Source organism: Podarcis gaigeae, assembly GCF_964106915.1.
Source record: "Podarcis gaigeae genome assembly, chromosome: 1".
NCBI lineage: Eukaryota > Metazoa > Chordata > Lepidosauria > Squamata > Lacertidae > Podarcis > Podarcis gaigeae.
Window position 1 is genome coordinate 42802185 of NC_139678.1, and position 13525 is coordinate 42815709.

Below are 13525 nucleotides of genomic sequence, written 5' to 3' on the forward strand. Positions count from 1 at the left end.
TTCTGCAGATGCGGCCACTGAGTCCAGACCTCTTCAACCTGCTGTGACTACAAGGTCTAAACTACTACCCTGAGTGGACCCGTCCCTTGAAATCTACCAACGCCCCAGATGATGTTGGACTACAACTCCCATCATCCTTGAACTCTGGCCTTGCTAGCTAGGGTTGATGGGAGTTGTAGTTCAAGAACATCTGGGGACCCACAGGTTGAGAAAGGCTGCCTCAGAACTTTTGAAGGGAGCGGGACGTGGCTTAAGAGGAAGGCACGCGTAGGCCCCGCCCCGCTACAATCCGCTAACGAGCCCCGGACGAGCGCCAAACCCGGGAAAGGGAGCATGCGCGCTGGAGGCCTCCGCCCTTCCGAGACGTCGCTACGCGCGTGCGCGTCCGTTGCGTCACGCAGTGGCGGGCTCGTCTGAATCCGGAACGGGGACGGAGGGACCGGAGTGTGTGAGCGGAGGTGAGTCTGTGGGCCGCTCCTCTCGTCCTCCTCCCGTTCGCCCTCGCGGGACGTAGAAACGGCCTTTCTCCGCCATCCCCCCTCCGAATGGCGTCTGTCGTTGTTGGGTCACTGAAAGGCCCAGGGAGCGGGCTGGGCTCGGGCTTCCCGGCCTACCTGAGAAACGGAGAAGCTAAGGAATAAGGAGCTGCTTGCGAGGCCTCCTGTTCCGTGTGCTTTTGCCTCTGCTGCGCTACCTTGTTTGCTTATTGCGGTTTATGCGCCGCCTTTCTTCCCCGTGCAGCCCAGGGAAAGCGCAGTTAACAAAGCAAAAACACCCTGAAACAATTTAGGCGCTCTAAAAACAGAGGCAAGCTTAAAAACAAACACGTGGAAGCAGTTACAGTTGAAAACTGTTACGTGGCAGTTCGCCAATAAAATGTGAATACAAAATGTGGGAAGGTGGGTTAAGCGCACACCTACTCCAAAGCGAGTGAGCGAACCTCTCTGGTGTTACAGTAGTGGTGGTAGCGTCCTGTGTGACCATAAGGTTGTAGCAGTAAGATGAAATCGTTGTTTACAAAAAAATTACATCACTGAAATTGCATAACTCCTGCATTAGGTACTTCCTGTTTTGATATAGGAGCATTGACTGATGTGCGCCATGGCCATGCAATTGCAACGTGAGGAAGATGAAAGTCTAGAAACATCAACAGAGGAGGGACGCTTTGGTCCTCAGCCCATTTCACGGCTAGAGGTATGTGACCAATGGGGAACTTAAGGTTATAAAATGCACGCTTGCGATTAAATGTCTAAAGTGGCCCAAACTTTCTGTAACTCAATCTTTAAAATGTTAAAGTACAAGATTCATTGCAATTGCTCACATCATTTTTAATAAAATATACACAGGCACAGATATACACAGCAATATGTACCTCAGAGACCTGCTTTTTGCCAGTGACAACTTTATTAAAACTTTACTGAAAGTTGTTTATCTGATCAGTCTTTGAAGGAATGAAAATATAGCAATTTTAAAATCAATTGTATCCAACTCTAAAATGTAATGTTTTTAGAAGCAATATTATGCATGAAGTGAGAGTTAACACTTAAAGCAAAACCCCATGTGTGTCTACTGTACCTGTTGAGTTCAATGCTACTTACTGCCAGAGAAGTACAAAATTATGTTAAAATGTGATAAGCTGCAACTGAAGTGATTTATTCAAGAATCGTAATGTTTCATACTGAATAATATATATTGTCTTGTATAGCAATGTGGTATTAATGCCAATGATGTGAAGAAGTTAGAAGAAGCTGGATTTCACACAGTTGAAGCTGTTGCCTATGCACCAAAGAAGGAATTGCTCAATATTAAAGGCATAAGTGAAGCTAAAGCAGATAAAATCCTGGTAATTATACTTAACACTGTTATAATATATATATATTGTTTTCAAGAGGCTATGGGAATACAAGGCTCTTTGAAAGTTTTTCAAGTAAGAGATGAATGCATACTTTTTCTAAGTCTTATTATAGTATAGTTTGGAATAAACAATCCTAGCGACAGAAAGAGTGGGAGTTTTAATATAGGGATGCAGGTGTTTATTACTCAGTATTTTGATTTTACTGTGTTTCTCAGGCAGAAGCAGCAAAATTGGTGCCAATGGGATTCACCACAGCAACAGAGTTTCATCAGCAGAGGTCAGAGATCATTCAAATCACAACTGGGTCCAAAGAACTTGATAAACTGCTTCAAGGTATATATCTTGGTGTAACCCTTGATTTTTTTAATGTAATTTTATCACACATTATAAATACAAAACCAAATATGGGCGTACATATAAAATGCATATTTAAGTGTTTACGGGCTGCCTTTCAGGGCATAGCCTTCATAGGTGGTGTAGAGAGCTAGCTAATATATATAAAGATCATAACAAACACTCATGCAGCAGCTTATAAAGTATGATATGCACATAGCTCACTTATATAGCTTCAAAGTGCTATGTAGGCTGGATCCTTATAGACACTTCACCTGAGAGTATGTCCTGTTGAAATCAGTTGAGCTTCTGAGTAAACATGCCTCCTTAAAACTAGGGCGATCTGTATCCCTGCTTCACAAAACATTTTTGATTTGTTCATTATAAATCACATTCCATAGCTGGGAAACCAGTTCAAAAATAATTTCAATAGTAACTTCACAAAGAAATGTACATCTAGTTGAATAGTACTAAATACTTTTTCTTCCCATTTTATTATTAAAAAGTGGCTGTTATATAATTTACTTGTCATTTAAGAACTTTAATCTAAAAATTCTGTCCTCAAGAGTTCTGTGATACTCTGACATTGCTGTTTATATGATTATTGATAAGAATCTGAAGTATGTTGCATTTCTTTCTTGTAAAGGAGGAATAGAAACTGGGTCTATTACGGAGATGTTTGGGGAATTCCGCACGGGAAAGACTCAGTTGTGTCTCACACTGGCAGTAACCTGCCAGGTAAGTGGTTTACATAAGTACTGGACAAAAAAAATAAACTCCCCCCCCCCCCTGTTTTATGCATTTTTTAATGAATTGAAGTATAATTTGCACGATTAGAAAGACAATGCATGAGATCTTGTGATACTGAAGGCTGAGCTAGACATTTAGCAGACTTAGATTTGAAACTTTAGGCACCCCTGAGCAAAGGCACCCCTGCAAAGAGATGGGAGGAAGTGCAATCTGCAGAAAGAGAATGCTTGATGAACTCTTCTTAAAACTTGTGTTCGCTGTGATGTGGCAAATGCATCCAGCACACTTTTAGATAAAGCAGCTGATAGGAATGAGGATTATAGCGGGGGGAGGGGGTTCCAAGGTGCAAAACACACCCTTCCCTCACTTCCTTGCAGTGTTTCCTAATCACAGAAACTTCCAGGTCCTGATCTTTCTTCAAATGGATAGTTCAGCTTTCAACTTCCAGGATAAGCACACCCTAACACTATTCCTATCCCTTGGAGATGATACCTCTCAAATAAGGGTTGTGGAGCAGGGCTTCTTAACCAATTTTAATCAATGTGTGAGTTTACCTGGTTACGTCTGTCCCATAAGTTTTGTTAAATACCGTAAATTTCGCTCTATAACACGCAGATTTTTTCTCCTAAAAAGGAAGGGGAAATGTCTGTGCGTGTTATAGAGCGAATGTGTGGTCCCTGGAGCCGAAAAATCAAGCAAAAATCAAATCGCGGGGCTGCACGCTGCACAGAGAAGCGAAACTTGAAAAGAGAAAGCGGCTGCTTTCCTGCATTCTGCCTCAGGGTCTTACTGCCCACCCTTCTCTGTTTCCTTGCTGTGTTTGCTGAAACGGAACAAAGAGCAGGGAAAGCCCCTCCCCTCCAGGCAAGCTCCGGTGCTGCTGGGGGAGAGGGAGAGAGAGGGGGGGGAGGGAGGGGGAGAGAGAGAGAGAGAGAGAGAGAGAGAGAGATGGCTGGCTGGCTTGGGTAGGGGAAAACTTTTGCCTTCCTTTCCTCCCTACCCCTCTCCTGCATTCTTAGCCAGCTGCTTCTCTGCACACCCCTCTCCTGCTCCTTGTCCCTTCTGTGTTTTTCCTTCCTTCCCCACTTAAAATGTGGTTACAAAGCATAGATCCTCAGGATCTTTGCATTGGGTCACCCCAAATTCACCATCAGATCACATAGCATGTCCATGGCTACAGCCTGCCCCCCCCAAAATCACGCACCCACTGTTGCCTGGGGCTGCAATGGTGCAAAAATGTGGTTAAAAAGCATGGATCCACATGGATCCTCAGGATCTTTGCATTGGGTCACCCCAAATTCACCATCAGATCACATAGCATGTCCATGGCTACAGCCTGCACCAAAAAAATCACGCACCCACTGTTGCCTGGGGCTGCAATGGTGCAAAAACGTGGTTAAAAAGCATGGATCCACAGGGATTCTCAGGATCCTTGCATTGGGTCACCCCAAATTCACCATCAGATCACATAGCATGTCCATGGCTACAGCCTGCCCCCCCCAAATCACGCACCCACTGTTGCCTGGGGCTGCAATGGTGCAAAAACGTGGTTAAAAAGCATAGATCCACAGGGATTCTCAGGATCTTTGCATTGGGTCACCCCAAATTCACCATCAGATCACATAGCATGTCCATGGCTACAGCCTGCACCAAAAAATCACGCACCCACTGTTGCCTGGGGCTGCAATGGTGCAAAAATGTAGTTAAAAAGCATGGATCCACAGGGATTCTCAGGATCCTTGCATTGGGTCACCCCAAATTCACCATCAGATCACATAGCATGTCCATGGCTACAGCCTGCCCCCCCAAAATCACGCACCCACTGTTGCATGGGGCTGCAATGGTGCAAAAACGTGGTTAAAAAGCATAGATCCACAGGGATTCTCAGGATCTTTGCATTGGATCACCCCAAATTCACCATCAGATCACATAGCATGTCCATGGCTACAGCCTGCCCCCCCCAAAATCACGCACCCACTGTTGCATGGGGCTGCAATGGTGCAAAAACGTGGTTAAAAAGCATAGATCCACAGGGATTCTCAGGATCTTTGCATTGGGTCACCCCAAATTCAACATCAGATCACATAGCATGTCCATGGCTACAGCCTGCACCAAAAAAATCACGCACCCACTGTTGCCTGGGGCTGCAATGGTGCAAAAACGTGGTTACAGAGCATGGATCCACAGGGATTCTCAGGATCTTTGCATTGGGTCATCCCAAATTCACCATCAGATCACATGTCTGTGGCCACAGCATGAAGCCCAAAAATGATACATCCACTGTTTCATTCAGAATGTTTTTTCCCTTGTTTTCCTCCTCTAAAAACAATGTGCGTGTTATGGTCAGGTGCGTGTTATAGAGCGAAAAATACGGTAACTTATTTAAGGTTTAAAATTTACTGTTCATATAATGGGTTTATTTTTTATTTGCAGCTTTGCCATCCTCTAATGTTTCCCTTAGACTTGCCTCTCATATGCGTTCATCTTCTAATATACCCTTTTCCTCACTATCTTTCTCACTGTCCTTATAAAAAAAAATAAAAAAAAAAATATATCTAAGCATTGGTGGCAAAATCACAATCTTTACTTTTGTCTCTCAGATTGTCTAGAATTGCAGACATGTTTTTCCCCTGTTCCTGCATGATCCTGAGATAATACTTTAATTAAACATATTAAGCTGTATGCACATTATAGAAAGATGCTCTTAGGTTTAAGTTTCCCAGAGATTAAAACGTTGTTGTGACTAACTGGATTCCCACCCTTTTTTTGTTAGCTCCCTGTTGATCGAGGCGGTGCTGAAGGGAAGGCTATGTACATTGACACAGAGGGCACATTTCGTCCAGAGCGATTGCTTGCTGTGGCTGAGAGGTCTGTTGTTGGAATAATTGGTGTTGCATCCAGAATTCTGTAGAAGATTCTATAACAATACTGCCATCTACTGACAGTTGATGAAATAAATGCATGGTACTCAGTATCAAGTCCATAGTGAACTTGATTTATTGTTAAACATTTCCCAGTGAAAGTGACATATCATTTGCTCGGGTCAAACCTGTTTAATAGATTTTTATTCCATTTTTCAGATGAATCTCCTCACAAAGGGACAAGCATAACACTAACAATACAAAAGCACAATTTAAAACTTTTATAACACCTCAGAACATTACAAATAGCCACTACATTAAAACCACAGTCTACCCAGCACAGTCATATAAACAGAATTAATTAGATTAAATGTGAGAATATGCTATTTGAAAAAGAAAACTATTTGAAAAGTCACACAGATTTGGCTACATGCTTCTACAAAAATGGACTTGGAGAAGTGATAGTTATATTAATTAACATGATAGTTACATTGCTTCCTGGGCAAACTTTAAAAGCTTGAGTTTTCTTTAAAGGGGATTGAATAAAAGTGCACATTTGTAAGCTTGAATGCAACAAAGCAGAGAAATCTGACAAAATTATCTGCAGAGAGCAGCAGGAAGGGTAATAAAGAAAAGCTGTTCAATATACAGTGGTACCTCGGGTTACATACGCTTCAGGTTACAGACTCTGCTAACCCAGAAATAGTGCTTCAGGTTAAGAACTTTGCTTCAGGATGAGAACAGAAACCGGGCTCTGGCGACACGGCAGCAGCAGGAGGCCCCATTAGCTAAAGTGGTGCTTCAGGTTAAGAATGGACCTCTGGAACAAATTAAGTACTTAACCTGAGGTGTCACTGTAAATGGAACATATAACATGGAAGTACTTTTTTAAAAAGCAAAGTTTCCTTTATTAAGAGTTCTTTTTATTCAAAGTACAATATGGTGGAAATGGTGTTGGGGAGAAGTAGCAATAGATACTCTTTGTCAAGCAAGCTTTGATTAGATTTATTTAAAAGGTGTCTTATAATGCCTCCCACTTTGTTAGACAGAATCACATTCTCTTTTGTTTGGTTTATTTCCTAGGTATGGCTTATCCGGCAGTGATGTGCTTGATAATGTGGCATATGCACGAGGATTTAACACAGACCATCAGACCCAGCTTCTTTACCAAGCATCTGCTATGATGACTGAATCAAGGTAACCTCAGTAGAGGGGACTTTATTCTTTAAGAAAGTGTATCTGCTAAGCCCAACTCCAACTGACAGAGCAGATGAAAACCATGGTAAAGGCAATGACCAATTGACTTGCAACTGCACACATCACGGCAACCCGGAGATGGGCAGAAGAGGGGGTAGGGTTTGCTTATGTGACCTGCCAATACACACAGGGCTCAGGAATGTAACCCCCATTCAAATTCACCATTGCCTGTAGTATCAGAAGCTGCTGATTGGGGCTGAACTAATAGTGTTGAGTAGAACTAATAGAATTGCACTCTCACCATCCATATGCAGACCTTAGTCATGTACCACTCAAGGTTGTGTTTCTATTTTAAAACAGGGTAGGGTCTGCACTAGAATGGGTCTAAGGCAGAGGTTTTCAACCTTTTTGAGTTCACGGCTCCCTTGACCAACTACATTTGTTCTGTGTCGCCCCAATTTGGCTCAGGAGCCCACTTATATCAACCCTTGCCTGCAGAGCTAGCAAACCCTCACCGCTTTTCAAACACCCTCTATTGTGGAGTGTTGCCTCAGCCCCCTCTCTTGTCCCCTCTCCTTGGGAGTCCTCCAGGTAGTCGCTGCTGACACACACACACACACACACCCCGCCCCAAAGAGAGGTGCTTCCTCACATTCCCCCACAGGGGATTGGGACTTGTCTGTCCATTCCCAACAGCAAGGGCTGGCTGGTTGGGCTCCCTTGTCTGCTTGCTTGCTTACTCCGAGGCCACCTCAGCTCCTGGCAACCAGCACCCTGACCAGCCCCAGAGGCACCATTCACCTGGGGAGCTTGTAGCCAGGGCTGCTGCAACAAACAGCTGTGCAAGCCTTTGGGAGGCAGAGACGCGATAGGGCATCAGAGGGAAGGAAAGAGGGACTTAGGCCATTGTTACCCACAGCACCCCTGACCATTCAAGGCATCCCAAGGTGCAGTGGCACACTGGTTGAAAACCACTGGTCTAAGAAATCAGTTGAGGACCCTCTGGAACAGCATAGAAAGTACTACTGGGGGCTGCATGAGGAAAGGGGGAGAATTGGCAAAATCCAGTTGGATAACCAATTTTCTTCACAAATGAAAGAATGTGTATTATCCAATAACAAGGTTAACTGGCAAACAAAACTTTTAGAATAACTAAGAACCAAAACAGTTTCTAGTAAATAAGATTATTGAAGGCATACCTTGGTGGAGACACACAGTTATTGAACTCGCTCTCCCTAAAATGGAGTTTCACCAGTGTTCTCCTCCTCTGCCCCCATTTTTCTTTGACATATATAACTGCATCTATTTTTTAAGCTGGCTTTTAAGATCTGATCTGCAGTTCTTCTTAAACCTAGTGTATTTGTTCTATTTTTATTGCTCTGATTTATTATTATTATTATTATTATTTCCATTTTTAACTAAATGATTTTTACTCTGGTTTTATTGTATTTTTGTTGTAAGATGCTTTAGTTATAAATAGAAGAGCTGAGTCTGCATTAAATAAGGGTAAATACAAAGTTAGAAAGCTGTTTTTATGGGGGGATACTTAATAACACTTACATTTGCTTTCTAAATAACTGTTTTAAGTAAGTGGCTCACTTGTGCAAAAAACCTCTTCTCATGCAAATGCGATTCCCCTTACCCACCCACCCCATCACCACCTCACCTTTTCCAGAGGGTTGGGGGACTCAGGAGCAAATTGCTGGGGGAGGAAGAGGAAGTCCCAACACATCCATTAGTGTGGCACTGGATCTCACAGAACTTACTGTATTTAGTTAAAATAGTTCTTTAGAATGTTGCCAGCTGATTTGTCAATAAGCCACATTCTAAGCAGCAAAATAGATAACACCCCTTACTACCACTGACAAGATGAATACCACTGACAAGTTGGCCATTTCCTTCTCTCCCAAATATTTCATGGAACAATGATACCTTTTTTACAGAAAGAAAACTACAGGTATTGATCCTCATATTGCTTAGCCAATTACAATAACTTGTTTCATCTTTTATAGTTTTAAAGTAGTATTACCGTGAGGGAATAAGATGGGTTGTCATCAGTAAGAATTTCTGACAAACAGTAAGGTTTTAGAATTTAGTGAATACAAAGAGAGAAAACAAGATGGCAATTGAGCTTGAGTTTGTTTCAACCAAATATGATTTTAGGTAAAGATTGTGTGGTTACAGATACATCTTTTCTCTGACAGATAAATTAGTTGCTTAAGACAGGCCAAGCTGCACACAAAAGTAAGATTAATCTCTTCCATCCAGGAGTGGAAATCTATGCATAGTAATGCCCACCTGTTGCATTCTTTCAGGTATGCTTTGCTGATAGTGGACAGTGCTACAGCCCTTTACCGGACAGATTACTCTGGCCGTGGTGAACTGTCAGCCAGACAGATGCATTTGGCCAGATTTCTACGTATGTTGCTTCGAATTGCAGATGAGGTAAATTAATAGTCATTTTTCTTCCAGTTGCAAAGTTCAGGGCAAGTGTTTCTGGACACGCTTATACTGGTGAATAGGAACAGACCACTGGAAAATATTTTTACATCAAAGAAATTAAAAATGATCACGTGTTTTTTTCTATGGCAGTTTGGTGTGGCAGTAGTCATCACGAACCAGGTGGTAGCACAAGTAGATGGAGCTGCAATGTTTGCTGCAGATCCCAAGAAACCTATTGGAGGAAATATCATTGCACATGCTTCAACAACTAGGTAAAATGTCATATTATTAGTCTCTTGTCTGCATTATTTTTTCAGGTTATCCTTTGACCAAGTGTGAAATGTTTATATGGTTGGAGGTCTATATGTGGAGCTTAGTAGTTTCATTCTTGGAGCAAGAACAGGTTTTGTTCTTCAGGCAGAATTCGAAAGTTGATATGATCATCATTTTCAGTTTGTGCCCTAGCTCAAAGCAGTTGACAGCTTTACCAAAATGTAAGATACATTGAAACATGATGGCTTAAAGATATAAAGCCACAAACTAATTCCTAAAAATGGCCAGATTTGTATCAAGTGTACCTTAAAAAAAAAAAGGTCCTGAGCTCAAGGATAGCCAGAATTGAGTGACTTTGTGCCAACCAGCCATCTCAATAGGTTTATAGAGGACATCGGCTGAGAACTGTTTGATGGACAGATATGACAGGAAAATAAGGGAGGGGCACACTTTTCAAACAGTGTTGGGTCTGTTAAATTGATTTATGGTGAAACCTGATGGTAGGGATTGTGAATAGTAGTAGAGATGCAGTGCAAACTAGAAGCACTGGCAGTCGTGTGCTTCCAGTAACCCTTTCTCATCAGTAGGTGGCCTGTGTTAGTCTTTTCTCACTATGTCTCTAAAACAGCTTTCAGAGAGTACTTGGCAGATATAGCCTCAAGGTTATGTAGACAGAAAAGCAGTTGCTGAGTGTGAATGTGATAGAAAGGCCTCACAGTTGACTTGCCAGGTGGTATTGGTGAAGGTGTTTATGAGAAATTAATATAAACATAAATGCAATTATCACTAGGAAGTTGCTCCATCATGCCACCTGATTCACGCTAGGGTGGTCCTATGATTTGGAAGCAAACAGGGCCACCCAAAATGAAGGTAGTGGTTTTTTGCATTCTTGAGGCAACTCCCTTGGTATGCAGAAGTATATTAGTTTGCCAACTAAAAGAAATATTTGTAAACATAAACCAATGAACACTATTCAGGGCCTATAGAATGTTAAGGGCAATTGAATTCTGAGAGTGACCATTGAAATAGATACAAGTAAAAGAAAAATGGAGGGAAGGAATTGGTCTGCTTCAGCCCTTAGGACTGCAGGAGGAGAATGTATGTCAGGTCATTCTTGCACTAAAAAGGGAAGCAAGGCAGAAAGAACATCTATACCACACCCCGCCAATCTCATTCCCCAGAACCCCTCAGCAATAAAACACTGGTTTCATGCTGGCTGCTAGCCTTGAACTAGTGTTCTTCAGCACATTATAGCGCAACAAGAGAAGGTTTCAGAAAAGTGGAGGAGAAAAAAAGTGTCCTTTTTCCTTTTACACATCATGAAAGCCCCCAACCTAAAGCACTATGAGGTTCCAGGCTGAAGGAGTTCTCCTGTAAGTGGCTGGAGATGTGCTGTAACATTCTACTGTGAATCCCCATTTGCTTGTCTGGGGTTGGGAGGAGCTACCTTTCATGGTCTCCTTAACTGTCCTGTTCCAAAATAACTTCTGATTAAGTTATTATGAAGCAGGCTAGCTGACCAGGGAGCAGTGAGACACAAACTACTGTGAATTATTGAATATGATAAGACTACACAGTTGGATGTTGCGTCATATATCAATCTCTACTTGAAAGATAAAATTTGCATGTTGAATGTAACTCAGCATTTGTACATGCCTGCAAATTGCCTCTCACCTAACTGGAAAGAAAGAATTGTCCCCTGTTCTGTTTTCTAGCCTTAAGTTCTAGAAGACATCAGGTTGCTTCACCCCCTCAAAGGGGAAATAAATAGACCTGAGTCTATAGACCTCAATTCCTGTTGTTCCTCTGTGAGAGAGTACTGCTCAGTTGGGGGGGGGGAGAGGAGGAAGGAAGTAGAGAACAAGGAATCCTCACAACTCAGCAGGTGAGTTGTTATATTAATATTCGTCCCTGTTTGTTTGCCTGCCTGCTTGCCTTCCCACTCAGAAAGGAATGCTGCAACCATTTTCAACCTGCTGTGAGAATAAGCTCTTTGCCTCACTTACCCATTCTCACCCCCTTAATTCACAATAATTTATCACAGGTGGGGAGAATTAACTTGTAGATAATTGATCTGGAGTCGCATGGCTGCTAAGTATTTTTACTTTAAATAGATAAACAGTTGCAATTGAATAAATGCATTAATTTCTTCCTGCCAGGCTGTACTTGAGAAAAGGTCGGGGTGAAACTAGAATATGCAAAATCTATGATTCGCCTTGCCTCCCTGAAGCAGAAGCCATGTTTGCTATTAATCCTGATGGAATAGGAGATGCTAAAGACTGAAGAATACCATATTTCAATGTGCAAGAAGAGAGTGGTCAAAAAAGGCTCTCCTTTCCATATGATCCTTCAAGATGATTCTTCCACCATAGCTTTAGGCTTCAGACTGCCAGAGAAAGCTTCCATACACTATACTTGGACTGACTACTCCTGCTGGTGTTGCTGCAACTAGTTGCAAAACAAACCTCAAGGACTGTTTGTCTTGCTGACCCACATCTGATGTTTGTCGGCGTGATGGATCCCTCCATTGTTTAATACAGTAATGTGGTGAGAAACAACTTAAACATTTACAAAATGTGTGCAAAGCTTATGGATACAGAAAGTATGAAATACTGAACATTTCCTGGTTATAGTGACTGATGCCAAAGCAGAATGGAACAAGTATGTTCAGTAAAGGAGATTTGCTTATCCTAAAATTCAGGCAGCTGCCAGTTCAGATTAGAGGCTTTTTAATAAAGGCATTAGCAGAGAACCTGTTTGAACTGATAGCTCTACATCTTTAGAACAGAAACTGAAATTAATTTTTTATTATTACTCTGTTTGCACTGCTGTAAATTGAGATGTTATTTGCATCAACCCGGAAAAGCTTGGCATCTTTCTATGTAACAGTGTTGCTGAGATGTGCTCTGCATCTTTATCTTCTGCTTGTAAATACTTTCTGGACAATTTGATTTAATTAAAGTTAATCATACACACCTAGCAGTTTGACTTTAGCAGTGGGTGCCTGTTGTGTTCTTACTCTTATTCATTGCTCTGTGGCAAACACAAATGTACAGGAAAGCATATTTAAACTCCTGTAAGCCCCAACTAATATGGCCTAACAGTCAGGGAAGATGGGAAGTATAGTTCAACAGTATCTGGAGAGCACCATGTTGGCAACCTCTGACATAGATTACATGTGTATCCTAATGAAAGAATAATGTAGGCAAAGTTTGTTATGCTTTGCAACAGAAAAATCAAAATGATTCTAATGCAGACATTTCATTTGTATGCTTTGGATTAGAAATGTTGGAAGCTACTTTATACTGAGTCAAACCATTGGTCCCTCTAGCCCAGTATTGTCTACACAATACTGAGCTAGAGCTTTGGACATAGAGTCTCTCTTAGATGGCAGGGGTTGAACCCAGGTGCATCTGCATGCAAAACAAATGTTCTGCCCCAGAGCTCTCATCTTTCCCTGGAGCACTGAGTTGCATTGTTTTAACTTCTACAAATTCAGTGGATTTTCACAAAGGTCTAGTGGGTGAAAAGCAAGCAAGGTAGACATGAGCTGCCCAGAGCACAAACAAAAGCCCATTTAGCATTACTTACCAGAGCTTTAAATAAGCACTTAAGATTCAGACCTCCTCCCTACAAGAAGGACACTTTTGCTGAGGGGCTTGTATCATTAAAAATGCTGTTACATAATGGGTAAGCAAAACGTCAATACTGCAATATGCATAGCACATATGCACATAAGACTTGCATTTTTGTGATTGCTTCTCACATTGGTTTTTTTTCTTACTTTCATCTTAAAAACAGAGGAAAACAACCA

The 13525-nt window shown here is 41.9% G+C and overlaps 1 protein-coding gene across 3 annotated transcripts; it reads left to right on the plus strand.

Annotated features, from left to right (window-relative positions):
• Positions 1-309: 309 nt before the first annotated feature.
• Positions 310-12690, plus strand: RAD51 (RAD51 recombinase). Of its 3 annotated transcripts, none has more exons than XM_083745272.1 (10): positions 310-458; positions 1081-1194; positions 1706-1843; positions 2071-2188; positions 2835-2926; positions 5712-5806; positions 6883-6996; positions 9312-9441; positions 9589-9710; positions 11871-12690. In XM_083745272.1, exons 2-10 carry the CDS (start codon positions 1093-1095, stop codon positions 11992-11994), a joined length of 1035 nt encoding a protein of 344 aa, XP_083601398.1. In that variant the 5' UTR covers positions 310-458; positions 1081-1092; the 3' UTR covers positions 11995-12690. The 3 variants fall into 3 exon arrangements, with proteins under 3 accessions (XP_083601398.1, XP_083601397.1, XP_083601399.1); XM_083745271.1 differs by having other exon boundaries at positions 313-458; positions 1060-1194; XM_083745273.1 differs by having other exon boundaries at positions 324-458; positions 1084-1194.
• The last annotated feature ends 835 nt before the right edge of the window (positions 12691-13525 follow it).

What these genes read in the sequence shown, in the direction of transcription:
- RAD51 (XM_083745272.1), top strand. Translation starts at nt 1,093, where the DNA reads ATGTGCGCCATGGCCATGCAATTGCAACGTGAGGAAGATGAAAGTCTA. An exon ending in CTAAAGCAGATAAAATCCTG is followed by an intron (nt 1,844 to 2,070) that starts GTAATTATACTT and finishes TGTGTTTCTCAG; the next exon opens with GCAGAAGCAGCAAAATTGGT. An exon ending in ACTTGATAAACTGCTTCAAG is followed by an intron (nt 2,189 to 2,834) that starts GTATATATCTTG and finishes TTTCTTGTAAAG; the next exon opens with GAGGAATAGAAACTGGGTCT.